This window comes from Populus trichocarpa, chromosome 12 (genome assembly GCF_000002775.5).
Source record: "Populus trichocarpa isolate Nisqually-1 chromosome 12, P.trichocarpa_v4.1, whole genome shotgun sequence".
Taxonomy (NCBI): Eukaryota; Viridiplantae; Streptophyta; class Magnoliopsida; order Malpighiales; family Salicaceae; genus Populus; species Populus trichocarpa.
Window position 1 is genome coordinate 1,751,861 of NC_037296.2, and position 27,435 is coordinate 1,779,295.

Sequence of the window (27,435 nt, forward strand, 5' to 3'; positions counted from 1 at the left end):
GCAGTCGTGGAACTATGTGTAAAATGGCGTGTAGTGTACCTTTGTTGCATTGCTGTGGTAATCTGAAACTTGTTTATTTGAACCTTAAGACATCTGAAATTGCATAATTAGCATTAACAACAGACCTTACTTAACTGCCCAACAACATACATTAGTAACTGTCCATTTTAGCATTTTTCGATATAATCATTCAGGTTAACAAAGCTTTGGATTTGTATTTGCAGTCTGACAGACAGAAGTCCAGTACCACATATTCAGTTTTTGAAAGGATTAGCCAAGAGCTGAATGACTTCAAGCTACCCGGGTGTGATATCCAGCCTAAATGCAACCTTATCATAGCTCTACGACTATGAACTTAAAAGCAATATGTCTCTTCAGAAAAAGAAAAATGTGCCAAAATTTTAGCATAAACAGCTCCAAAGTGAAAATCGCATTCTACGACTTTGATCCCAGCTGAATATGAAAATGCTAATCAATTTGACACAAAGCGTACAGCACAAATAAGAAACGCACAGTACAGACATTATGCATTGAAAGTTGATGTTACAAAGGGACTGAATCCCAGATTTTATGATTTGAAAAAAGAAAAAATATATCGAAGCAAAAAGATGCAGAATTTTTTCTACAGCGACATGAATCTATAAATAAAAATTACTTCATAAACTTCTCTGGAAGAACTCCCAAATTCTCTCTTCCATGTAAATTCGGTCATTATGCCGACGGGGCATGTGTCGTTCATCAGGGAAAATTAATAGTTCATAGGGTTTTCCAGCTGCCACGAGTGCATTGACAAGCCTTGCAGTGTGTCTAAAATGCACATTTTCATCAATCATGCCATGCACCAGCAACAACCTCCCTTTTAACTTGTGCACATGATGCATCACAGAGCCGTACTCGTAGCCCTTTGGATTATCAGAAGGCAATCCCATGTACTTCTCAGTGTAAAATGTGTCATATCCATCCCAGGAGGTTACAGGTGCACCAGAGACAGCACAACAGAATACATCAGGGAACCTTGCCAAGATCACAGCTGACATATATCCACCATAACTCCATCCACACAACCCAATGTGGCCAGCTTTTGCCAATCCTTGTTTAATGAGCCATTCTGCTCCTGTAAGCTGATCCTCTGCATCAAAGCGGCCAGGATTTCCTTTCAGAGCACCTTCAAACTTTAGCCCACGGCGAGCACTTCCTCTATTATCCAACTGTCAAGGGAGAAACAAAGAGGGGCTCAGGGTAACGAGCTTTCACTTTAGAAAAAGGTGAGATGTTAACGCGAGGCATGGGCTGGTTTCTATTTTCATCATTATCCATCGAGCAACTAATCTATAAGCTAGTTAGAAAATGTCATTACTATGAGATCTCTCCAAATTAACATGCATATACACTAGTAAAAGGACAATTCCCGGTCTTTTTGAAGCTCGACACACGTTAGATTTCTGTGCATGATCATTGAAACAACCACCAATTTCAGATTTGACAGCATTCCATCTCCAAAATTTTGGGGACTGAATGATTTCAACATCTAAGTATGCACCTATGTTAAACAAATGAATCACAAAAATGTGAGCTTCCATTCAGCAGAATGAGCAGCATTGTTATAAATAGGGAAAAAACTTGATCAGGGATCCGAACAGGCAATCATCTGTGGGCATAAATGGCAGAATTCAACCATTTATGTAATTTTAGGGAAGAAGGTAACAAATATACTCATTAGTATGACTAGACTAGGAATTAAAAACAGTAAAATAAAAATCAAATTACGTATACAGTCAAGATGTCTAAGTTGAAAATACTAACCTTCCACACTAAGATGCCTTGGCTCCGAAGATATTGAGCTCTCATGTCAGCTGTACCTATCCAAGAATCACATACATACTGTACACCGGGGCCTCCATACACACTGATCACGGTTTTGTATGGTGGTGGTCCAAATCTTGTAGGGTCAGGGTCATATAAAGCCCCATACAATATGGTCCCGTCATTTGCTTGTATCTGAACTATCTTTGGAGGCTCAAGTTCCAGCCTTTTATATCTTGGAATGGTAAAAGACTGCTCAAACAGAGGCATAATTTCTCTTCCATCAAACAGGGAGCAGAGAGAAACTCTTGGGGGAGAATCAAGGGAATCATGGATATCAACAAAATTCTGCAAGTGGTGATCAAGGACAACCGAGTGTTTCCCTTTACCATTTGTTAATCTCACCGGAGCCTGCAAGGGATTGTTTTCAATTGGATACAGTTTAGCACGGTAAAGATGTGATTCCAAAGGCCCATCTAGAGTTGCAGTAAAATATATGATCCCTGCAGCCTCATTTACACCGGCAATTTGCTCAACCATCCATTCACCTTCAGTAATTGGTCCTAAGCATGTCCCATTGGCATCATGCACACACAAATGCCTAAATCCTGACTTTTCACTCGCCCAAATGAATCCTCCAGAATATTTAGTGATTCCTTTGTCCAAAGGAGTGAAGCAGTCATGTAAATTAATCCATGGGAGTTGTTCTTCTGCATATAACACCTCTTTTTTCCCCGTCTTAATATCAAACTTAAGAAGTTTTAATTTTGAATGAGACCTGTTCAAAACTTGAGCTATGAGAACATTTCCATGCATCCAATTGACTCGGGCCAAATATTCATCCTCATTATCTGGTTCTTTTGTTCCTCCACATAGAAGATCCATCCAAGTTATAGAATCACCATGAACAGAAACTACCCCAAGGCGAACTTTGACATTTGAAGCTCCAGCAAAGGGATAAGGATGATCTTCCTGTGCTTCTGAACCTACAGAGCTTTTGCCTTGGTGCATAATTCTAAAAAGAGGTATCTCAGATGAATCAACTTGTGTAAATGCAATGAATTTGCTGTCAAGTGACCACCAGTAACCATTCTTCCGGTCCATCTCCTCCTGCAATCAACAAATTAAAAAACCTCCGGTAAAAAGTTAATTTTACTAAAAAAATAAAAAAACCACAGAATCTAGTACCATTATGAAATCAACCTAGCAACTGAATAAAAGTAAATTAAATTTTGCTGAAAAGTAAAAGTATTTGCAAACCATCAGTTTCAAGTTAACATATATGTGGAGATGGAAAAACAGGAGTAAGGATGAAGTTCTCACCTGAGCTATATATTCAGCAAGGCCATGAGTCTGTAAAGCAAGAAAACACAAAAGCACTGTCATATTCAAATCAGAAGACTGGTGCAGAACAAATAAAAATGAAATGAAAAACAATTCAATTACCAAAACCAAATATTAATATTTTGTTTTGACATTTTTCAATGTTTCTAGCTTATAGTGGTGGCCTTATTTTGAGTTTGAGCATGATGTAAAGCCGTCAAAATAATTCTATTGTAGAGAGGAAGAGAAGAAAACCAAAGCTGGAAAAACTAACAATTTCTATTCTGTCCAAAGATCTGATGGGCCAAATTGCAAAGAAAATAATTAATTAACAATGATAGTGGTGGTTACAGTAGATAGAGATGTAGGGGAAAACGCATGAGCAGATCCCACATGGTTGGAAGTTCAAATTCAAAGCATACATTGAGTGATAATTATTCTGTAATCTCTGTGGATATCAAATTTTAATCACTAAGGCAGTTGAAGAGAAGTTGATCGATTAATTTTAGACAGATCAATGACGCAGTAAATAAAGACTGATGGATACATGTGATCATAATGATATTGGTAACTCGTAAAATCATATATTACTCTTGGACAGAATCTATAGCTCTAATGGCTAGCACAAGTCACAGATAAAATAAAAAATTATCTGACCTCCAATGAATACAAATAATTGGAAACTTACCACTGTATTTCCCTGAGCACCATGTGTTAATTGTTTGGACTCGTTGTACAATAAATTTAGAACATGCAGCTCACTGTCCCTTATATAAGCAAGCATGGTACCATCAGGAGAGACATGTGGATCGATAACAGGGGACAATGCAGAGCTGGGAAGCTTGAGCTCTGGTTTTGAAGAGTGCAGTTCCTGTAAATAAAGCTGTGCATATAGAAAAGGTCCTATCATCAGCACAGCTGAATAATTTTAACTTGCAGCATTGCTTGCAACAGTTGAAACTTTAGTTAAATTTGATAGTCACTTTTAATCCATATGCAGTCTATACTATCATACCTAGTTCTAAAATCACCAAGTTGATTGAACTGGCTGGACTGCATTTGATTGTATTTAGAACTGTTATACTACCCTGACTCACAAGGGAATAGAAGAGATAATTCTGGCAATAGGCAATCTAAAAGATCAGAGAAGACCTAGCAAAATGTACAAATATAGTTCCGCTAGCACAGTTAAGTCCAAATACAGTTCCGCTTTGAAAATTTGAGTTCAAGATCACAGAGCAATGACCAAATACAGTTCCGCTAGCACAGTTTAGTCCAATCAGAACACTTCTTCATTCCTTCGAAGTCCAAACCTTAAGGACTGTAAAGTCTATGTTCATTGTACTTTACAGAAAATGTAATAAAATAAAAGGTTCCAACAACCAAAATGCAAATGATTAGAAAGAGGGCATTAACTGTTAAAAAATCATTACTGGAAAATCATACAAAGTGATAAGTAAAAGAGGTGAGGGAACAAACCCCTGCAGGCAGTGGCACCATAATTGCTTTCTTCTTCGAACCTGTCTTCACCCATTCATAACATGTCACTCCCAGCCCACGTTGCCTTAACCTCTCCCTTCGCAACTTCTCTTCCGGTGATATATTACTCTCATCAAGTCCACCATCAGGGGGGCCAAAAAACAATTCTTGCTTGCCACTCTTGAGATCAAAAGCAAAAACCTTCCTACTCAAGGTGTGATCAGGACTAAATAAGTAAGTAAGTAAACTATCATCAGCACTGAAACCTATCGAAGTTGGCGCCTCATATCCAGGCAACGGGGATTGCACTATCTCTTCAATAGGAAAAAGAATACTGTCCTCAACATTTTGTGGGATGGTGTTATCAGTCAGAGGCATATCGTTATTTAATGATCTCAATATCCTTAATTTCTTGTTCTGGCTCTCGTTCTCATCAACTGATTGCATCACATATGAACTAAAATTCTATAAACTAAATTGCAAGGCAGCATGAACCTAAACCACAAAAAAAAAAAAAGGAAAAAGAGCAGGAAACCAATCAAATATTATTTTTGCTACTTCAAAATCTATGAAAAATGGAACTGATTAACATAATTTAAGCTTCTGAAACAAATCAGCTTCGATTAAAACCGAAACTTTTACTGAAACAAACCAACACTGGATACAAAGTAAGAGACTTTAGTACTTCTAAATTTTTACCCCCATTTTCTCGTCACTCAAATGAAACATAAGCAAAACCACTTTAGAATTAGGCAGAATTGGTCAAAGTTCCAGTCTTTTTATCATTTTCTACTGAACAGAGAGAAGAAAAATAAAATAATTGAAAGAAACAAATAAAAAAATCAATAGTCCAAATCACCATTACCTGCTAAGAAGCTCCACTGATTGGTCCACTATCAAGAGAAACAATCCAGTGGATCCAATCACATGCTACTGAACTGCACTCAACAAGCTTTTCCCAGTAAGAGGAAATGGATTCTACTATTTACCTCAAAAGAGAATTGATTTAATCAGCCATGAAAGTGAGCTCAAAAGAGAGAGAAAGATTTTGATTCGTTGGAAGCATCAAAGTGTAAGTTAGATTGAGAATCTTGAATTCCTAGAGGAATTGGATTCTCCTTGCAAGTTTCAGAGAGACAAATGAGATATGTTAAACGAAAAAAAACGAAAAACATATATGGCAATGAATTCTGGTAAAATAGTTTTTATGAGGTTGTTACACGCGTTAATAACGGCGCGTTGTGTTTAGATGTTAGGCAATGAAGTCTGGTAAAATAAAGATGTTTTATTCTTTAAAAAAAAAAATCGATGATTAAACTTGATTAGATAAACTAAATTATTAAAAAAAATCAATATTTTATTTTAATTCAAATTAAATTTTAAATTTCTCATACCAACTCATTATAATTATATTGGTCTGAGTTTAACCACTATACTAATTATTAATATTTAAAAAAACAAGAAAATAGTTGAAGAAATGTTGCGTGACATAATTTTTTTGTGAGATTGAATCTTACTACAAAGTAAATTTATCAACTACATTAAGTCATTAACAAGGTATTTAAGTAATGTGTAGCTATCTAGTAGCTGGTATAGAGGTAAAAGCTTGGAACTAAAAACTAAAAGATTAACTCCTCTTGTGGTCTCAGATTCGAACCATGTAGTTGCTAATATGATGGCCACTGGAGATTTATATGGTCGTTAACTTCAGGACCCGTAAGATTAGTCAAGGTGCGCGCAAGCTGGCCTAGACACTCACGTTAATAATAATAGTAAAAAAAAAAAAAGATAATGTGTAGATTTGGATAGAATTAAAGGTATCATAATTTTTTAGCTAATTTAACAATTTGATCCTCCCAAAATGGGTAAAAATAGAGCTGAATGTGTAATTCTAAATAAAATTTGGATTGTTTAGCTTTCTAATTAAAAAAAAAATAGATATGAACTATTTAAATATTTGTGCCATATATGGTATAAAAAATAATATTATGAGAATAAATAAGAAAATAATAATATTGTAGGAATAAATAAGAAAAATTAAGCAATAATTTTATCAGGCACATATATGGAATATGGTTTCTCCCTCTTTTACTTTCAATTCTTACATTTTCACTACCAACTTTTTAGCTTCCAAACGCATTGTAAGTATCAAGTTTATTTTAAGAAAAGTTATATTTATTTATATTTAATTTATTTATAAAGTTAATCCATCTATGACCTCTCATAATAAATGAATGGATTTTCTCATAATTTTCCATTAAATCTCCTTAAAAAAACTATTTTCTGTATAAAATATTCACATCAACATGGAATATTAACGGCTATGGACAGACGGATCAATAGATGAATTTCAAACAATCAGAACCCAATTGATAAAATTTCATGTATTAGGATGAATTTGGGAGTTTGATAGTAAATTAAGGACCAAAACCAAGTGTGTGTCTATATTATTATTATTTAAAAAAAAAAAAAAAAAGACACGACAGACAAAAAGAATATTAGGTAAAACCAAAGTGCCAGTGGTGATTCACTGCCCGTACGACACGTGTATGCCCATACGACTATAAAAGTCAAAACGTAGCTTTTTGTTTGAAGGTATAGAATAAGGGCTCCATTGATGTTGAGTCCTTATCAAATCATTTTATGTGCGCAAGTGGGGCTTGATCTTGAATTGACCAATCAAGGGTTGCCAAGTTTCATCTTTGATCTTGAAGTCATTGTGTAAAGATTGGACCCGCCATGGATAGTTGTTTTTTTGCTCATTTATTATTTATTATTTATTATTTATAGGAACATAATTTAGTTGGGAAAAGTTGAGAGTCAAAACTCAATAACTTATCGATTCGGGTTTTAGTTTGAGCTCAGTTTTATCTTCAATGTGACGGAGTTTGGAGTTTGGAAAATATTTTTTAAAAATTAAAAAATTTTATTTTTTTATTTTAAATTAATATATTTTTAATATTTTCAGATCATTTTGATGTGCTAATATAAAAAATAATTTAAAAAAAATATATTATTTTAATATGTTTTGGAATGAAAAACACTTTGAAAAACAACTGTTACCATACTCTCAAACACCCTTACCGACCTCGTTGAACTTCATAAATATAGTAAATCAACTCGTAATCTAGGCTATCAATTTAAATTTTAATTAGAATAAATATTTTTTTTAAATAATATTATTTTAATTTAAAAAAATCTTAAAATACAATCAATTTAGATTTTCTCGACTAATCCGAATATTAAACCAAATCATGAATCGAGGCAGATTTTATAACTAAAGAAACGACTCTAGATTATGTGATTTTATAATTGACTTGAAGAAAAAATAATTAATAAGAAGTGTCGGCATGATCTTATATCACATATAATGAGATATTATGAGTTCTCTTGAATCACCGATACTGATTTTTTTTTTATAGTTTAACATGAGTGTTTGGGCCAGTTTGCGCATACCTTGATTGAATTTTTAAGTTTGATGTTTGGTAGACTAATATGCTTTAGACCATTCTCACCTTCCTGTAAATTATAGTCCATGATGATCTCCTTCAGCCCAGACAAGATGAAGAAAATATTTTTTTTAGTTTTTATATATATTTCTCTTTGTTTAGAAATATATTTATTAAACACAAGAATCTCAAAATAAAAAAAAACAAAAAAAAAACATAAAAACTTGTTTGATCTACATTAAAAATAATTGCAGAAATGAATATATGAGATTAGGTTAAACAAAAGAGATTTTTTTTTTACAGTGAACAATTCGAAAAGTAATTTTTTATTTTCTAAGAAACTGAAAAGAATTACTCTATTTTTCAATTAAAAAACCCACTAACTTTTCCAAGATTTAGTTTCCATAAATTACATTTTTCAACATGTTGTAAGGCCAAGGTGATGGATATGGATGGGGGTAGGTTAACCAAAAAAATAATATAAAAAGTTAAAATAATATTATTTTTAAAAAGTAACTTAAAAAAAATATTATTTTAATATTAGTTAACCAAGGGTTAAATACGCTGCATAATTTCAATTCCATGCTCCTATCTGATTAATTGAAGCCCAGCCCACAGTGTCTTAGACAAGTCCAGTCCCCAAAAACAGGCCCATATATTCAAAGAGACGAACCGGAGTTTCTTTACTTTTCCAAGCCCACCAATCCTGATTATGGACCAATCCATCTTTAAGTGCAAGCCTATTAAGGCTACGATTTTGATACAAAAATCCAAGGAACCGTTGATATTAAACCCGGGCTGAGTGCCAGGTCACACGGGTTTATCCTGATTAACCTAAAAAAATTAAAAAATATATTTGAGGTTTTAATATCTTACATTAAAAAAATATAACTTTCTTCTTGTGAACATAAAGTATATATATTAGGCCCTATTTGTTTGCTGGAAAGTAGTTTTTTTTTGGAAAGTGAATTCCATAAAAGTGAATTATTTTCTGATGTTTGGTAGTGTAATAAAAAATAAGTTGGAAAACACTTTTCAATGTTTGGATATGTCATGGAAAATAAGATGGAAAATAACTTATTAATGTTTTATTTTTCTCAAGTTTATTAAAATAATGAGGAAGAAATCTTACAAATTAAAAAGTTGAATGAAAATAAAATTGAAAAAAAATATAATTTCATAAATTATCTCAAATAAAATAAATAATAATCAAAATAATAGAGATCAAATCTATAAAATAAAAAAAATAAAAGATGAAGAAATTAAAATAATAATAATTAACATTTCATAAATTATTTCAAATAAAATAAGTAACAATCAAAAGAATGAGGACCAAATTTGATACATAAAAAATTTCAATAAAAAAATGATAAGGGAAAAGCAAATAACAATTATAAAAATGAGGACCAAAATTAATATAAAAATTAAATTTTAAGAGATGAAATTGAAAAATAAATATTCAAAACAAAATATATATAGCAATCAAAAGTTTGAGGACCAAATTTGATATAATCAGCAAATAATATGACATTTTTAAATTTTTCACAACTTCCGGAAAGTGTTTTCCGTCTAAATTTTCCAGGAAAACACTTTCCTGGAAACCAAGCCAAATTTTCCTTTGACTGGAAAGTGTTTTCCGTTGACCAATTTTTCTAATGGCAAACAAACACAGGAAAGTTTGGAAAGTGGTTTTTCAGAAACCACTTTCCAAGAAACAAACACAGCCTTAATGGGCTTTCAATCTCATACTAAAAAAATAAAACCTTCTTCTAGTGTTTATATAGTAAACTTCGATATAGGTAGTAACTAATAAGAAAAAGATGATAAGCTCATGTGCATAAGATGGGGATGAGCAAGAGGAAAACATCTTATTGCTCTTATGAAAAAAGTGGACGTGAAAAAAAAAAACGGGTTTATGCTCAAACCAGGATGACCCAACAAGTTATATAGTTTTCAGACCTGGATGGGATCTTACCTTGTTAAGGTCCAAGCTATTGGGTTGTCGAGTCAACCTATGGTTTATTGGGTAAACTTAGATCAAACCTAAAATGACTTTGTTTTAGACATAATTAAAGAAAAAACAACGTTATTTTGGTAAAAAAATTTCTTGGAGTTCACCTGATTGTATCTCACCTGGATTTGGATGAGTCAACCTAGCTGTTCGTTGATATTTTGAGTGACCTTTGTTTGAACGGATCAATGTTCAAAATGATTCGAAAAAAAAAACCCTACCCAGATCAAGGTAAAGCTCTAAATCAATCTATCATGATTAGCCGGGTTTCATAACAATGTTGTGTAACAATTACTAGACAACCTATTAACCCCTGCCGCATGAGGAGTGCCATGATTTCTTGCGAGATAGGCTTGATGGTTAACGACGTGCTTAAGTTGTGCGGTTTAGGTGCACACAACAAGAGCTCAATTTTCTACAGTATCAGGCATGAACAAGCCCATCAGGTACGTGTTCAAGGATCCTTGTCAAATTCAAGAAAAATAAACATGCGATCTAAAAGACTTCCTTCTATATCACACATTAATTTGAAAGAAATTGTACCTGCTTGGAAATTTTATTTCTTGAACATTTATGACAAGCACCACCTTAAAGATTTCCGAAACATGTTACCACAAACATTTCTGCTGCTGCAAAACATGATATATTTGGTAAAGTATCACAAAGACAGCTCTATGATTGACAAACCTACTCCTCCTATCTGACACAGACAAGCATCATTTCAACAATCATGCACAACTTCAACACACACATCAAGTTAAATCTCCACCCCCTCCTCCTTTTCTGCCTTTCCAAGCAAACTAGTGGCTGAAGCAGTAGCCATATCTCAAGTAAGATAAGGTACTGGCAACTAGTTTATGCAACTAAAATCACACTTTGCACCTAATCTCATCCTCTTGGAAACATAATAAAAACCCTCCCTATCCCCTCTTTGGGACATCGAACACTTGAACAAGCATCACTTGCATAGTTGCATTTCGAACACTTGAACAAGTATCACTTGCGTAGTTGCATTTGCATTTTTGCAAAGCTTCCAAGCTGTGCAGAGAGCAAAACCTGAAAACCACAAAGATGAAGCACCATTTTTCAGTCTTCTTATTTCCAGCTATCCTTCTCTTGCTCCACTGCACCCAAACACTATCCCAGACACCTACAGCAGCACCAGCAAAAGCACCTGCTGCAGCCTCTGCACCTCCGCCAGCTGCGACCTCGTCTGCACAGGCCTCCCCGCCTGTTATGGTTCCTGTACAAGTTTCAAAAGGTCCTGTCAATGTCATTAAAATCCTTCAGAAGGCTGGCGGCTTTGCGGTCTTTATCCGTCTTATAAAATCCACTCAAGAGGACATCCAAGTATTCTCCCAGCTCAATGACTCGAGAGATGGTGTCACCATCTTTGCCCCTACTGATGGGGCCTTTTCAGCCATTATCAAATCAGGCGTTCTTAACTCCCTAAGTGATCATCAGAAGATTGAGTTGGTGCAGTTTCATATTATACCAAAAATTCTTACAACTGCTAATTTTCAGACTGTCAGTAACCCTATAACGACACTGGCAGGATCTGGTAGTCGTTTTGCTCTTAATGTGATAACCACAGAAAATATGGTGAACGTAACTTCAGGACTTACCAATACAAGCGTATCGGCAATTGTATACACTGATAGCCAGCTTGCTGTCTATCAGGTCGACAAGGTGCTACTTCCTTTAGATATTTTTGCCCCTAAAGCTCTTGCTCCTGCACCAGCACCACCAAAGCCTAAAAAGGATGATGGTGCAGACACTCCTATGGTTCCAAAGGATATTTCTGGTGCAGTAAGCTGTGTCATGCTTAATACTATGCTTATCTCCGGAGTTATCATAGTTGCTGCAGCTTTTCCTTTGTGACCCTGGTGTTTTGACAAGGTATCAATTTCTTCATCAGTGGTTCATGATTCTGCTGGTTGTAATGAACTGTGGTGTTTAACAGGTTCATTGCTTTGAATAATTGTCATTTCCTCTCAATTCTATTTGTGTTCTTCCAAGTTTGTAAATAACTCTGCCTTTGATTTTTATTTTTATTTATTGGTTATTGCTCTTATTCTGCTTTCATGTATTCTGTGGAATTGTAATTTATATCAGAGAAAAAGAAATATAATGTTGATGTGCTTTGATTTTTCAATCCTACATTAATTTGGAAGCAATCAAATTAACATCTTGAAATTCACATTTATATTATAAAATCACCTCTCTGCATCAAAGCATCTCCTCAAACACTGTAACAAATGGCCAGAAAATTTCTGCTGCTGTGATGCAATGTACACAATCAAACCATGAACCAAGTAAGCTTTATCAACTCTCCATTGAAGACAGTTAGAAAAACCAAAAGATTGCGACTTAAGTTTTTCTAGACCTTGTATCGATGCTTGTGCCGACTCCAACATCTTTTTAGTATAACTGATCGAAAGTGCCTCGTCGCTAGAAACTACATGGTTGATACCTTTCTGCTACATTTGTTAATCTTCAACTTCAGAAGTTAGCTGTAAACTAGGAATTAAAGACAAGGTTATATCCCTGGAAGAAACAACATGGTAATGTTATCCTTGAAATTACACGATTGACTTTAGACAAATATTGGACGAAAATTTTTTCCAAATTCAACTACTCCATTTCACTTGAAACACCTGCAAACTACCAACAGTAGATGCAACTACGAAAGGAGGAAAGCGAGAAATCATCAGCCAAAGGAGCAAAAAATCCTAGCACCATAAATGATTAAAATCCACTTGGAGGAGCATAAAAAGGTTTAAGGATGAAGCACATTAGTGCTACATAACATGAACTTAATCATACAAATATTACAGGAAAAATTAGCATTCATAACCTTTTTGCATACAGATTCTTCTTCTTGTTATTCCTGAAGAGTACAAGCTGAAGTTCTTCCTGATGACAAGAAAGCACATAATTTAATGATATCAGAATACATGATTGTATACATGTAACATATGAGAGATCATTACATGAACCTGGTCTATTGGACGACAAAGCCAATCATATTTTCTGGATTTGCAGCACCAACTGGTTATAAAAAGTAAGGTCCACTGCTTGAACCAATTAAAGCTGTTTTGGTCCTTTGGACAGGATTCTTGTAATAATTTATCGATCATAAAAGATATGTTTTGCAAGACATGGAACTAAAAGTAGGCAATCTGAATCCAGCTAAAGCTGAAACTGTTAATTATGAAAAGCTGCGTTGTTTTTCTTTCTTTTTGTTTCCCAAACAACATGGTGCTTGCATGTTATTCTTTCAATGCCAATAAATCTGTCAATGGTTCCGTTCAGAAAACTCAGAACCAACCACACCGGAACCCAAAATACAGGAACCAATCCTTGTACTCTCTATCTATTTATATCTCTGTATGCCCTAAGACTAAAAGCAACAATAGTGGAAAATAACTGGAATATCCGTTCAAGCATATCTATGAGGCACGCGGAGGCAACTTGCACTCAGGAATTCTCAAGAATGAGCTTGTTCACAACGAATACTCACAAGGTGCTTCAGCAGCAAGAGCCGTCAACTCCTCATTCCCCGGTGTGTCTAGTTCTCTTTGATTGTTAGCAGCCCCATGAAGACAACGAGCACAAGTCACTCAGAAAATTTCTTGGCAATCAGTAGGATCATGCCAATGGTACTATTTTTCACCAGCAATTCCCAAAAGAAAAAATCCTAGATTGAAATAATAGCTTAGATCAAGTATTTGCAGCCATTAACCTGCTGATTCTAACTACTGAGGCTAAGAACACAAAACGAAGGCATAGATTTGGTCATGGTCACATTGATCACAACATTTCTAGTGATTTTTTTTTTCACATTTATCTCCTGTATGCTTATCTCAAATTTCCAGTCACTTTGCAACAGATTGTTTTTTTTTTTTTTTTGTTCTGTCCATTATTTTTTCCCCTGGAAAACATGATACATTTGGTGAAGCATCACACAGAAAGTTGATTGATAAAGCTATCCTTCCTGTTTGACACAGACAGAGCTCATTTCAACAATCATGCACATCTTTAACACAATCTCCCCTCCTACTTTTCGAGAAAACTAGTTGCTGCTGAAGTAGCTGCTATGTTTGTGAAACTGAAATTACACATTTCACCTAATCTCATCCTCTCACAACCATAATAAAAACCCTCACTATCCTCTCTTTGCACATCAAGCATTTGAACAGGTAGTATTGGCATATTTCTATTAGCAATTCTGCATAGCAACAATACATCCCAAAAACCACACAAAGATGAAGCAACAAATTTCCCTCTTCTCATTTTCACTTGTCCTTCTCTTCCTCCACTGCACCCAAACTCTATCCCAGTCTCCTACTTCAGCACCAGCAAAAGCACCTACTGCAGCCTCTGCACCTCCACCAGCTGCAACCTCGTCTGCACAGGCCTCGCCGCCCGTTATGGTTCCTGTACAAGTTTCGAAAGGTCCTGTCAATGTCATTAAAATCCTTCAGAAGGCTGGCGGCTTTGCGGTCTTTATCCGCCTTATAAAATCCACTCAAGAGGACATCCAAGTATTCTCCCAGCTCAATGACTCGAGAGATGGCGTCACCATCTTTGCCCCAACCGATGGGGCCTTTTCAGCCATTATCAAATCAGGTGTTCTTAACTCCCTAAGTGATCATCAGAAGATTGAGTTGGTGCAGTTTCATATTATACCAAGAATTCTTACAACTGCCAATTTTCAAACTGTCAGTAACCCTATAACGACACTGGCAGGATCTGGTAGTCGTTTCGCTCTTAATGTGATAACCACAGAAAATATGGTCAATGTAACTTCAGGACTTACCAATACAAGCGTATCGGCAATTGTATACACTGATAGCCAGCTTGCTATCTATCAGGTCGACAAGGTGCTACTTCCTTTGGATATTTTTGCCCCTAAACCTCTTGCTCCTGCTCCAGCACCACCAAAGCCTAAAAAGGATGATGGCGCAGAGAGTCCTCTGGTTCCTGAGGATACTTCCAGTGCTGTAAGCTGCATCCCGCTTAACTCCCTGATCATCTTTGGAGCTGGTATGGTTGCTGCAGTTTTTACTTTGTGACCATGAAGTTGAGGACAAGGTATCTTGCGATGAGGTCACTTCTTCACCAAGGTTCATGATTTTGCTCGATAGAATGAACTGTGATGTTCACGAGGTTGTGCTTTGAATAAATGTCTTCTTCTCTCAAATTTGTTTGTGTTTTTTCAAGTTTGTGAAGAACCTTCCATTTAACTATGGTTTTTCATTGTTTATTCATCATTTTTTTCTTCTTTTTCCCCTTCTTTTGTGTGTTATTTGGGATGATAATTTATATTAGAAAAATAAATTCTACGCTTATTGTGCTTTATTTTGTCAAGATTACATTAATTTGGATTCAATTAAGCTTGCTTCAAATTTTAATCTCTAGTGTATTATATGAAAATTGCTACTAACTCCTCCGAAGAAAAATATCAGTACAAATAAAAACTCACCTCTTCAATCTCTCTCTTTGGTATGGAAAACGCTACCGACCACTTCAAACATATACGTTCTGCATGCATTTTCTACTTACGCGACCGGAACTAATATACAGCAGTATATAATCTGATGTGATCCTAGAAAACATAAGGCTATAGATGTTATGTGAATCAATAATTTAAAACTCAAGATGAAAACTAATGATGTAAAACTCAAACTCAATTCATGCTTGGCTGCGTCAGCAAGTTGATCAATGAATCAATAGTAACCAAAGAGGAAGACTGAAGGTGTGTGTGAGGGTTTTACAGGTAAGTGAATGGAATACATGTGAGAATAGTTCACCGCATGATCCAGTGGTGGCTTAAGCAGACGCAAATTTTGGGGCTGTATAGAGAATAATCTTGACTTCTGGAGTTAGTTAATCCGGATGCAGGTTTCCTTTACGCCATTTACAAACTGAGTTCTCTGTTAGAAATAGAGAGGGAAAACAAGATCAGATACGCTAATGCATAGTAGAGATAGTGTACAAGGAAAGTCAGAGTGTACATTAACATATTGCAATATAGAGATTGTAAATTGTGGAAGTGATACCAGTATTATTAGGATTTGAGGGACTACGCAGCTTATAAGCTCCAAGTCCCACCTTTTTCTTTAAAAGACGCCTTTTTAAGATAAAATTCACCGTGAGACCGTAGGGATAATACCTCTTAAGAGGCCAGCCATATATTAGATTTGGGCTAACATCATCATTGACGCCCTTTATGGGAACGTAGGCTATGTGCTCTCGGCTCCCAAGCCCCTTGACTAGAAGGCTATGATGATACCAGCATTCCATCAGCTAAGAGTCGAGGACATAGGCAGCTCATAAGCTCTAGGTATCACCTCTCTCCTCAAGAGGTGCATTTTCAAAACAAAGCACGCTACGGCCCGAACACGAGACAATATATCTTGAGGTACCCGCCATGCGGCGGGTTTGAGCCAATACCATCGGTAAGGAAACTGCACAAGATAGAAGATACTGCACAATGCAAGCCATGATCTAAGACATGCTTTAAGGATTAGATGCAGTGTTAGTTAAAGGACTTGCTTGGAGCACCGAGTCTACAGAATTATGTAAATTCTCGTAGAATCAGCAGAAATCCGCGACACAAATCTGCACATATCTGATCTGCCATCTTCCCTTTTCTCTTTATTGCTAACATTTGGAACATGCTACTCACTTTAAATATGGTAGAGTCATGTTCTTTATAAGAGAAGGATTCTTCAACACAATATACCTTGCACTCTTCAGGATTTTAAATTTCCCATCACCTTTAGTATCAGCATCACAAAATGCCAGTCAAGTAATCCAAAAGAGAAAAGAAGCATCAGATATTTCAATCAAATAATCATGAAAAAACAGCTTCGACAAGGCCACCAATTGTCACATTATCACAATCATCTCGTCGACATCATCTGATAGTTCCAGATCCGATTCTTGAAAGTTGACAGTACCATCTCCAATAACTATCAAATATTTTAAGTTGACGAGGCAGAACATACATTTGAAAAAACATAGTCGCTGCTAAAATCATTAGTTTTGGTTAACAACACATCCTTCTTAGTTCTATTATTCAATAAATTATCAAACTATAGCCACATCTGGGGTTTGTGAATGTGGGATTATTATCTGAAAGAAAAGAAACACAGAAAAGAAAAAACTTTAAAACATCAAGGACTGAATGCAAGAGAAGGAAATGGTAAAACAAAGAATTGCAGTTCATCTCCTTTCTATTCAATAAAACCAGTTTGTCTTGGATCATATAATCTGATAGAAACTGCAGAAAAATTCTCTCCTTATTAGTAATTTATTCAGGAGAATCTGCGAAAAGCTTTACGTGAGTAACTTTCAATATTTATGGTTCAAATGACCCTAATTCGAAAAGCTTGTTCCAGGGCTCGCACCGCTATATAAGCCTAACTTGTGAGCTATTTCAGTAATAATTATTCCTTAAGCCATGTGTTCATAGGGGTTAAACTCACCTCATGTCCCTGTACCATGTCGATTTGGTTAAATCAACTTCTTAATGAAAAAAGGATAGAATTATCATCTGCATTGGACCATTTTCAACCCATTTTTAGTGGATCAAAACAAGTGTCGACATCTAATTGGCCAGCAATTGGTCACCAGACACCATTCAGTCTAAAATGCTTCAATCTATGTGGTGAAGGGGTCAATTATAGCCCTTTTCATGTAGAATGGTTTATCTGATTAAATCGGTACGATACAATGATGTATGATGATTTTAATCTTGTGTTCATATTATTTTTCATTTTGATGCTCCGACTTTCTCATTCAATGATAGAAAATGCTCCATTCGAACTAGTAAAAGATGTCTGCAACTAATCCAAGGCATTGATGGCCAAAATATATGGAATTTTGGAAACAATGATGCATGTGTTGGTATTCTTCAAATGGATGCTAGAACTGCCTCAGCAAGTATCACCACCCTTGCTAAAATCAGTATCCAGTTAGCAATTTCCAGCACAAAATACACAAATCTTAATAAAGAGCTTGCTCGATACAACATCTGCTGCTTTACAAAAAACTCTTCAGGCTTTTTTCTCCTCATACGAATCTGTTATGAGAAATTTAAAAGCTGTTGCTTTTGTGGCCAAGTGAAGATGAACTTAAAACAGCAAGCTATGCTGCCATGACTACTACACAGATTATCTCAAGGAATGTGAAGATGAATTGGCAAGCAACAAGGCTCACATCATGAAACTTACAACCAGAATCCACCATGCACGCCTGTGCTTAACGTTGCAGATTTGCTCATAACCCATCTTCAACTTGTATCTCCTGATCAGCCATAGCTCAATATACAAAGATATGCAAGGACTTAACCTTTAACAAGGAAGGTTCCATTGATGGTTTTTACATGCAAGGTTTAATCCTTATTTGATCTGGCCTGTCCAATCTAAATTATTTTCTAGTATCTCATAAAAAAAATCTGAGGTAAGGACTTCTGCGTATCCCTTTTCTCTGAAAGAAACTTTTCCTTAACTTATCAAACATCCTTGAAATTTTTATCTATATCATATATAATACATGTTAAGTGCTAATTCAAAGAAAAATACAGGTAAAAACACACTTCTTATACATTTTATATATTACATTGCAAAATTTATGATGCTGTGACGCAATGTACCATGCAAAACATGAGCCGAACTAAGCTTTACCAGTTTTGCATTAGAAAAGTTTACGATGGCAAATAAGCTGCACCTTGTAGATCAGATCTTGGCTGCACTTAGGAGTTTGTAACCTCAAGTCTGTCTAGCTCTTGTATTGACACATGCGAATTCGAGCATCTCTCAAATAGAGTTGATCCAAAACGAGCGGATTACCTTTGCTAGAAATGACGTGATTGATACCTTTCTGCTACACTTCTGAATCTTCAACTTCAGTGCTTAACACGAAGCTAGGAAATGCCAAGGTTATATCCCTGGAAAGAGAAAAAATTGCAAAGCCTAAAGTTAAAACACTTGAATTGCGGAGACACATTCTAGATTGATCTTACTCAAGTAATAAGAGGTAGGTGCAGTGTGCCTGTGCACAATTTACAAAATGAGTATGGAACTCGGTCCTCACTTTAAATAAGGTAGAGTCATGTTCTTTATAAGAGAAGGGTTCTTAGACACAAATTCCTTCCACTCTTCAGGATCAATTTTTCCATCACCTTTTAAATCTGCATCACTAAATGTCTGTGGAAAGAAAGGGGAAAATAGAATAATTAACCAAATAAGAATGAAACAATGGAATTTGACACAGCAGAACCAAATTGTACCTTGTCAACAATTGTTTCAACAACATCATCAGACAGCAATAGATCCGATTCATGCAGAATTGCCAATACCATCTCCTTCAACTGTTTAATAACTTCAGCTCGTGAGGTAGAATATACATTCAGAAATACACACACACACACACTGCTGGTAATCATTATTTCCTTTTTTCATCAAATTCCCCTTAATTATCTCATGGTATAAATTGTCGAACTTAGCCACTTCTGGAATCATATATTTTTACCAGAAAGAATAAAAAAGCAAACCTTAAAACATGTCTGCAATTATCAGCTTGCTGCGTGTTATGGTATGTAAGAGAAAGAAATGGCAAAGAGAAGAATTGCAGAACTCACCTCCTCTCGTTCAATGAAACCAGTTTGCCTTAAATCATATAATCTGAAAGTAACTGCAAGAAACTCCCCCTTGATTAGTACATTATTAAGGAGCAGGTGCAAAAAACGTTTAAGTGACATGCAGAAAAAAAACGTGTCTGTGTCTGAACTCAAGCCCCTACTTGTATATCATCCTAGAGGAACATTAGGCTTACAATGGATCTTGTCTTCAACTGGTGCATTTGGATGAAAGACACCCAAAGATCGAACAAATTCTCCAAACTCAATTACTCCATTGCGCTTGACATCAAATAAATCAAAAATCTGCAGAAGTGAAGCAAAGAGATGCAACTTAGAAAGAAGGAAAAATGACACTGCTATATTATACGAAAAGGTTGCACTACATACCCTGTCTGCGAAAAGGTTCCTCCTGTTTTTGTTCCTGAAGAGTGCAAGCTGAAGTTCTTCCTGATGAGAAGGAGACATTTAAATGAGATTACACATGTTATTAATTAAGTCATGATTGTGAACATAATTAGATTAACATACTTGGATTAACATACTTGGATTATATACCTTGTGAATAAGCCCATCATCAATGACTGAACTGCTTAATTTCTTAAAGAGTTCGTATAAAGCCTCTACTTCGCTAACAGTAACTGCAATAAAAAAAATATTTCGCATTTCAACAGCCAATCACACATAATTAACAGTTGTTTTCAACATGCTACAAAATAAAAACTTTAGGAACAGGATCTAGCTGAAACTCAAACTAATGATTAGGAAAAGCAGCATTGTTTTCCTTTCTTTTCTTTTTCCATGACAACATGACTTTTATGCTTCTTATGCCTTTCAGTGCCAATGGATCTGTCATTGTTGTAGTGACCAACCACACCAAAGGTTGGATTCACAAACCGTTTCATGTACTACTCTCTAACAGACTCAATTTCATGTCTGACAACTAGTTTTAATCTGCTAGATAGTGGGTGCTTACAAAAATGTCCTAATATAACACAAAAGGCAACACTTCTCAAAAAATAGCTGGAACACATTGAAGAATAGCTAGGAAGTAAGCAAGGCAGCTTACAACTAGGATGTTGCAACAATGAGTCTCTTGAAAATGCATACTCACAGGGTGTTTCAGCAGCAAGTACTGTTGGCTCCTCGTACCCCGGTGTCTCTTTAGTTCTCTTTGAATGGTAGCAACCCATGAAGACAACTAGCACCAGTCACTAATAAAATTTCTAGGAAATCACTGGGCTCATGCCAATTGAACTATTTGAAAACACCACCTGGTAATTTCACAAAGTGTAGATTGATTGGTGACCGAGCTTGATTATCTGCAGCCTTTTCGCAGCTCGAAACCTCTCTGTACAAGAGGCCAAAAAAAAGGCATCACTAGACCAAAAGGTCACGATTGATACCTTAAGAAAATGATTCTGGCATTTCAAGTGCAAAATTTTTTCCTTTCATTTCAGAGAAACTTGGAGTTCAAGCACTAACTAGGGTGAACATATCTTAGAGAAAGGATAAAATATTATAATATTAATTGTTTTCCATAAACAACGTAGGAAAACATGAAGAGTAAACGATTATTTAAGAAAAAAAAATGTCTTCATCATCTGGGCCTACAACAACAGCATGACCTGATTTGATTTAAGATCTCAAAATCTTTATTTTCTGGTATATTCCTCAGTTTTCTCAGAAACCGAAATGGGGAATCGGTGAATCTGGTCAAAATGTAATTTATCATTGTGTATTTAGTTCAAAAAAAAACTTTTCTAGCGCTGAATTCTAAAGTTAGGTTATGAAAATCAATTTAGTCAATTCTCTACCAAAAATGAAAATGAAAGATTCTTTCCATGATTCAAACTTATGAAACCCAGAAATCTCGTCCTTTTTGGTTACTGAGAAAATGTAGAAGTGATCAAGAAACTCTTGACTCTAAAGAAACAACCAAAAGAACTGCATTAACATTAGAAAGTAGAAACTCTTCCATCCCTCGATCTCCTCTCACAACCATCAGAAGCAAGATTCAAGAAAACCCAATAAAGAAAACATAGACAGCAAAGGAACCAACCAAAATTCCATTATCTGCAGGCATGCCATGCAGTCAAAACAATAAATACGAAGGAAAAACCATACCCTAAAGAAAGATTTCTGCAATGAAAAAGGAAACTATACTAACCTTTTGCGAGTGTCTTGTGTAATCTTGGAAAGTCTGAAAGACAGCACTTTAATCTGTCCTTTCTTCACTGTAAAGTTTTCTTTATAGGAGGAACAGCATAAGATATTCAGGATCTTGTGTTTCTTGTAGCTTTAGCATATACCTTTAACAGCTTCCCTCTCTTTTTATGCATGATTCCTGTCTCTGTCAATGCATTCATTATTTTAGTTTTCACCCATCACTTTCAGGTCCCCAATTTGGATGCATTGCATCTTTAAATTAAGGGAAATAAATATCACAGCATGATTTTTTTAAAAAAATAATAAAATAATTGAGCTACGCATGCCAAATTTCCAGGAAAAATAAAATGTGTCCAACACCACTGTTTCTAGCCTAGTTATAAATTATTATTATTTTTTGAATTAGAGAGGAAATCTTATTTTTGAAAAGCGTATTTTATGGTTTCACGTAAGTAAGTAAAGCCCCGACTGTCTCAGGCTCTTACAAGAGATGTACGTCCTGACTTGAATTCAAGACCTGCTGCGCAGATCTCAAGTCTTTTACCATCACGCCACGTCCTTGAAAACCTAGTTATAAACTCTATCAGCCTAATAGATTAATCTAGGACTCGCTAATTTAAAACCTAGATTAAAAAAAAAAAGTGGTAAAGAGTTAAAATCTTGAGTTTATCAGTGACCCAATTAACTTAGAGTAAAACTCAATTAAAGATACCTTAATTTTTTATTTATCAAAATTATATTTATTTAGGTGATTTAAAAATAAATTAGATTAATTTAAGTTAATTTTCTCAACGTGAATTAGATTTTGTATTTGTTTAAAAGTATAGTAAGGATTGTTTTTTAAAGTATTTTTTATTTTAAAATAATTTTAAAATAATTTTTTTTATTTTTTAGATTTATTTTTAATATTCACATATCTAAATAATTTAATAATATAAAAAAAAATTCACTGTAGAGATCTCCACGTACCATATCTGATTTGCCACCATCGAGAAAAAGCCATTGACAAGACCTGATCCCATACAGTATATCAAACTCAAATCATGTTTCTTTCATGAATAAATTTTAATTTAAATCTTGCGTTTGTTTTTTCATTTAAAATTTTTTTTTGAAAATTAATTTTTTTATATAATTTTAGATTATTTTAGTATGCTAATTTTAGAAATAAATTTTAAAAATAAAAAATATATTTTTAATATAAAAAGAATTTAAAAAATAATATTTATCAAAATCTCAAACGCTATTATTATTATTATTATTATTTGGATGTCTTGAATATCTATCAGTTCGTTTGACTTCAGCTAAGATGAGCAGGCAGACTGTCATTTGTCGTATATAGTAATGTAAAGTCAGAGCTTTGAATGTTTCCTTACGCCCACTTCTGATTAGATGAGGATGAAGACATCATTCATCGTTGGATCATTTCCCCGTTAGCATGAACATTTAGCACTGTTTGTTTGAGCCGCTGTACTTAGCTTTTTAAATTTTAATTTAATTTTTAATTTATTTTAATATATTAATATTAAAAATAAAATAAATATTATTTTAATATATCTTCAATTAAAAAATACCTTAAAAAATCAATCTTTATTACACTAGATCATGGGTGTTTAGCTTAGAGGTGTGGTGGTTTTATTTAGTAGGATCTACGTAAAAAGCATATATTTTCTAGTTTTGTAAGGTGTAGTTTATATTTTAAAAGGATTATATTTTGAAAAAAATTACATCACCTTCAAGTCAAAGATTAATATGTATATTAAAGTGTTTTTTAAAAATAATTTTTTTTTAAAAAAAGTTAAACGAATTCAAAAGGATCTTTATAATATATGAAAATAACATCTAAAATATAAAAAAATCATACAAAAATACAGGCCACTCAGGTTAGAAAAGATTAATATCTCAAATACTTATTTATAATACTTCCATGAAATTTAGAAGTTAGGATGTTCTTGTGTTACATTTATACCTTTGATTTTATTCAAGATGTTTATGATTTTATTTAGATAAAAAAATATAAAATAAAATAAAACCTTAAACTCTAACTTGTTACTAATTAATTATTGCTTGGACTACTTCATGTCATAATGAAAAAAAATGTTTGAGTCAGTTTTTTTAAATTTAAATACTCCTAACATGATTTATTTTTTTATATGTGATTTATAAAAAATAATTTTTAAATCATGATAGTCCAAAGTCATTTTCTTATCAAATCATGAAAATGAGAACCCTAATCTTTGATCAAATGAACATCACTTATAATAATTTTTATATCAAACCATCATATATTATACATCATTTATTATATCCATGATCTAAGAAGATCTTAATTCAAGTCTTAGGACTTCAGTTTTGAATTGTCATCCAAATCATGTGATGCTAATACATAAGAAAAAAAAAAAAAACCTAGTGTATTATTATTATTATTATTATTATTTAGCAGCTTTGAAACAAAAGGCAAAAAGGGTATGTATTCCACTCATGATCTTATCCCGTGCAAGATGTATTTCCACGTCAACCTAGTGTATTCATACGAATAAATTTCTATAGATACCTTTCAAGATTTTAGGGTGTTTGAAAGTGTGGTATCAGTTTTTTTAAAAGTATTTTTCACTAAAAAATATATCAATTTTTTTTATTTTTTTAAAATTATTTAGTATCGGCACATCAAAATGATACCAAATAGGGGCTTCAACTCATAAAGTTAAGAAAGAGCTTGGGACTAAGGGGTTTACTTCCCTGTAGTTTGAGGTTCGAGCCATGTGGTTGCTAAGATGATAAACACTAGAGGCTTATATGGTCGTTAACTTCAGGGCCCGTGGGATTAGTCGAGGTACGCACAAGTTGGCCTGAACACCCCCATTAATAAATAAATAAATAACAGAGTCGGTTTAAGATGAACAAAGACCTTAAACAAAACTATAAATAGGATTTTTTAATAATAAGTGAGGTCTTAGACAATTTTCATTTCATATTTAAATTCTTTAATTTATTTTTTTGATAAATATATCTTATTTATTTTTATAATTTTTTATTAAATAAGGGTTTTGGTTATTAACCTTCAAATGACCCTCAGCTTAAGCCAATAAATCAAGCCTTCTTGATTATCAAACCACCCAATTAGGATTGCTTAGACTAGAATATTAAATCAAATAAATTAATAAAGGGACTGTATATCACATCTTCATTACATTATTTAATTTCCAAAGTCCAACTTCTAAAAAAATCCGAAGATCAACATAATAATAATAATTAAATGAATGACAACAACATTATTAATAGAAAAGGAAACTCAAACGCATCTTGATATGGACATTAATTTCTCAAATAATTATATAATAGCACGACGGGCTATATATGGAGTGCAGTCCATAAACAAGAACTTCGGTCGTTGTTTAGCTGATTTTATAGCAACATTATCATAAGCATCTTACTGCCAATTCTATAATCAACTAGCTGTATTTGGAATGATGTTTTTAAAAAAATGTTAGAAAATAATATAAATTATATTATGAAAATTTATTTAACAGTTTAAGTTTTTGGTTGAGATGATTCTTTGACATGGTATCAAAGTCTTGATAACCAAGTGGTCTCGAGTTTGAATCTCACCATCCCTATTTATTTGATAAAAAATTAAGCACAAGATAATGTGAACCTGTGCAAGTTTCAAACCCAAATGACTTTCACTTAAAGGGGTGTGTTAGAGAATAATATAAATCATATCATGGGGACCTCACCTAACTGCTTAAGTTTTTGGATTGAGATGGTTCCTAGATAAAAAAATTTATTTTATTTATTTATTTTTATTGTTTTAATGTGTTAATATCCTTCAAATATTTATTGAGTAAATCAAACTATGTACTTACAAGAAAGCGTTCAATAGTACCTCGACATGAGTGTGCAAGGAATTCTCAAGAATTAGCTTTTCGGGCTAATTCAACGTGTTTGAGAATATGGTTGCGGTTGCTTTTCAAAGTGTTTCTTTTCACTCAGAAAAGTATGTCAATAATGTTTTTTTATTTTTTAAAAATTATTTTTGAGATCAGCACATCAAAATGATTAGAAAACATCAAAAACATATTAATTTAAAACAAAAAAAAAATTCAAATTTTTTCAAAAACATTTTTGAAACGCAGTGCCAAACAGACCCAAAAATAATTTCTTTTGGCTTTTGACCTTGGCTCCGTGTAGATCTCGAAAGATATAAAAGACCTCCTTCCTAGTTGTATATATGACTTTCATCTAATACAATTTTTTTTTAAAGTGTTTTTTTTAAATATTATTTTAACATATTTTTGAGTGAAGAATATTTTGAAAAATAATCGCTACTACACTCGTAGACACCCTCTAAATCAAGCTAAGCCAAAACATACACATCAAACTGTTTTCTTGCAAGTTTTGTTAGCTGTATTTGGATAGAAATTCGATCAAATTAATCACTAAATTATGTTTGCTTAAACAAAATGAAGTGAAGTTGTGTTCCTTGCACAGCTGGTGTCAATTTGTGGATGCCAATTAGTTGTTGTCTTATTGAATTAAATAAAAAGACTTCACGATCAAAATGTTGCCAACTTTTTAAAGATTTCCTTCGAGTTTTTCCATATTTGAAAAGGTTCAGCCACTTTGTGGTTGATCTTTCACATCACTAAAAAAAAATCATAATTTTTTTATCCTCAACAAATTAATATATAGTATGCGCCATCTTGTTTATACAATTTCCCCTTAATTTTCAGGGGGGGGGGGGGAATCAATCGGTTAATCTATCCTTATATTATGAGTTACTTTTCAATATAGTAAAATAATATTTTCCTTGAACTCTTAATTTTCATTGAAATATTTGCTTCTAAAGATATTCAAAATTAAGGATAGCAATAGTTAGTGTTTTTATATATATATATCGGATTAGGTTTAGATCGAGTGTGAGAATATTCATAACTTATTTATTATCCATAGAGTAAGGTAATTATTTAAAAAAATTCACTTATTTAGATTGGTATGAGTCAGTATCCATCAAATTTAGATTAAATTGCCTCCATCAAGGATTGAACAACATATTTTATAAAAATATAGGGCTCCAATGGGACTTTGTGAAAACTTTGAAGAGCTATGACCCTTTATGATGCAATGTATAATGTGGATAGGGTTGTTGATCCTTAAAGTTTTACGGTTCTAAATTATAAATAAAAAATATAGGGTTCTCAAATCTAAAATTATTGTCTTTAACTAGATAAAATTCTCTTAAGAAAATAATCTATTTTTAAAAACAATAAAAATATTTTAATTAGTAAAATTCTAATTAAATTAAAATTTCTAATCCAAATAGATAAAAAAAACCCAATTAAAACAAAAAAAAATAGCATTAATTTCTAGTCTAAATTTAGATATGTGCCTGCACATGAAATTATCTTCACAAGCTTGTTAAGTAAGGTTTTAGAAGATTCTAATAAAATTTTAACCCGATAGAACATTCCATAAAAAATTATAACTCATTTTTTTCAAAACGTAATTTAACTTGTCCGGACAATTCACTCTAGTCTCATGTAGTTCCACCCATG

General features: G+C 33.7%; 4 protein-coding genes across 9 annotated transcripts; 2 read left to right on the forward strand and 2 right to left on the reverse strand.

Annotated features, from left to right (window-relative positions):
- Positions 1–501: 501 nt before the first annotated feature.
- Positions 502–5,773, reverse strand: LOC7464266 (uncharacterized). Of its 5 annotated transcripts, none has more exons than XM_024582613.2 (6): positions 5,595–5,773; positions 4,573–5,100; positions 3,815–4,009; positions 3,127–3,156; positions 1,804–2,913; positions 502–1,208 (listed from the first exon to the last, which is right to left on the reverse strand). In XM_024582613.2, exons 2-6 carry the CDS (start codon positions 5,050–5,052, stop codon positions 657–659), a joined length of 2,367 nt encoding a protein of 788 aa, XP_024438381.2. In that variant the 5' UTR covers positions 5,053–5,100; positions 5,595–5,773; the 3' UTR covers positions 502–656. The 5 variants fall into 5 exon arrangements, with proteins under 5 accessions (XP_024438381.2, XP_052301986.1, XP_024438380.2 ...); XM_052446026.1 differs by having other exon boundaries at positions 4,573–5,042; positions 5,471–5,773; XM_024582612.2 differs by having other exon boundaries at positions 5,471–5,773.
- Positions 5,774–10,874: 5,101 nt separating this feature from the next.
- Positions 10,875–12,220, forward strand: LOC7464268 (fasciclin-like arabinogalactan protein 12). The gene has a single exon (XM_002317742.4). It carries the CDS (start codon positions 11,137–11,139, stop codon positions 11,944–11,946), a length of 810 nt encoding a protein of 269 aa, XP_002317778.1. The 5' UTR covers positions 10,875–11,136; the 3' UTR covers positions 11,947–12,220.
- Positions 12,221–14,158: 1,938 nt separating this feature from the next.
- LOC7496398 (fasciclin-like arabinogalactan protein 12) lies at positions 14,159–15,429 on the forward strand. Its single transcript, XM_002317743.3, has one exon. The coding sequence runs from the start codon at positions 14,334–14,336 to the stop codon at positions 15,141–15,143; it is 810 nt and encodes a 269-aa protein (XP_002317779.1). The 5' UTR covers positions 14,159–14,333; the 3' UTR covers positions 15,144–15,429.
- Positions 15,430–18,533: 3,104 nt separating this feature from the next.
- LOC7496399 (calcineurin B-like protein 4) lies at positions 18,534–22,116 on the reverse strand. 2 transcript variants are annotated; one of them, XM_024582941.2, is made up of 9 exons: positions 21,885–22,116; positions 20,784–21,065; positions 20,273–20,355; positions 20,105–20,164; positions 19,912–20,020; positions 19,718–19,770; positions 19,367–19,447; positions 19,171–19,283; positions 18,534–19,024 (listed from the first exon to the last, which is right to left on the reverse strand). In XM_024582941.2, the coding sequence occupies exons 2-9, from the start codon at positions 20,905–20,907 to the stop codon at positions 18,961–18,963; spliced, it is 687 nt and encodes a 228-aa protein (XP_024438709.1). In that variant the 5' UTR covers positions 20,908–21,065; positions 21,885–22,116; the 3' UTR covers positions 18,534–18,960. The 2 variants fall into 2 exon arrangements, with proteins under 2 accessions (XP_024438709.1, XP_002318422.1); XM_002318386.4 differs by having other exon boundaries at positions 20,829–21,065; positions 21,885–22,112.
- Positions 22,117–27,435: the final 5,319 nt, after the last annotated feature.

Bases quoted from the DNA above. Each gene is read 5' to 3' on its own strand.
- LOC7464266 (XM_024582613.2), bottom strand. From the start codon at position 5,052: ATGCAATCAGTTGATGAGAACGAGAGCCAGAACAAGAAATTAAGGATA. The intron at 2,914-3,126 runs GTGAGAACTTCA...TGTTGATTGCAG, and splicing joins TTGCTGAATATATAGCTCAG to GAGGAGATGGACCGGAAGAA. The intron at 1,209-1,803 runs GTTAGTATTTTC...CTCCCTTGACAG, and splicing joins AAGGCATCTTAGTGTGGAAG to TTGGATAATAGAGGAAGTGC.
- LOC7464268 (XM_002317742.4), top strand. From the start codon at position 11,137: ATGAAGCACCATTTTTCAGTCTTCTTATTTCCAGCTATCCTTCTCTTG.
- LOC7496398 (XM_002317743.3), top strand. From the start codon at position 14,334: ATGAAGCAACAAATTTCCCTCTTCTCATTTTCACTTGTCCTTCTCTTC.
- LOC7496399 (XM_024582941.2), bottom strand. From the start codon at position 20,907: ATGGGTTGCTACCATTCAAAGAGAACTAAAGAGACACCGGGGTACGAG. The intron at 20,356-20,783 runs GTAAGCTGCCTT...TTTTTATTGCAG, and splicing joins ATTGTTGCAACATCCTAGTT to TTACTGTTAGCGAAGTAGAG. The intron at 19,284-19,366 runs GTACAATTTGGT...TTCTTTCCACAG, and splicing joins TTGAAACAATTGTTGACAAG to ACATTTAGTGATGCAGATTT.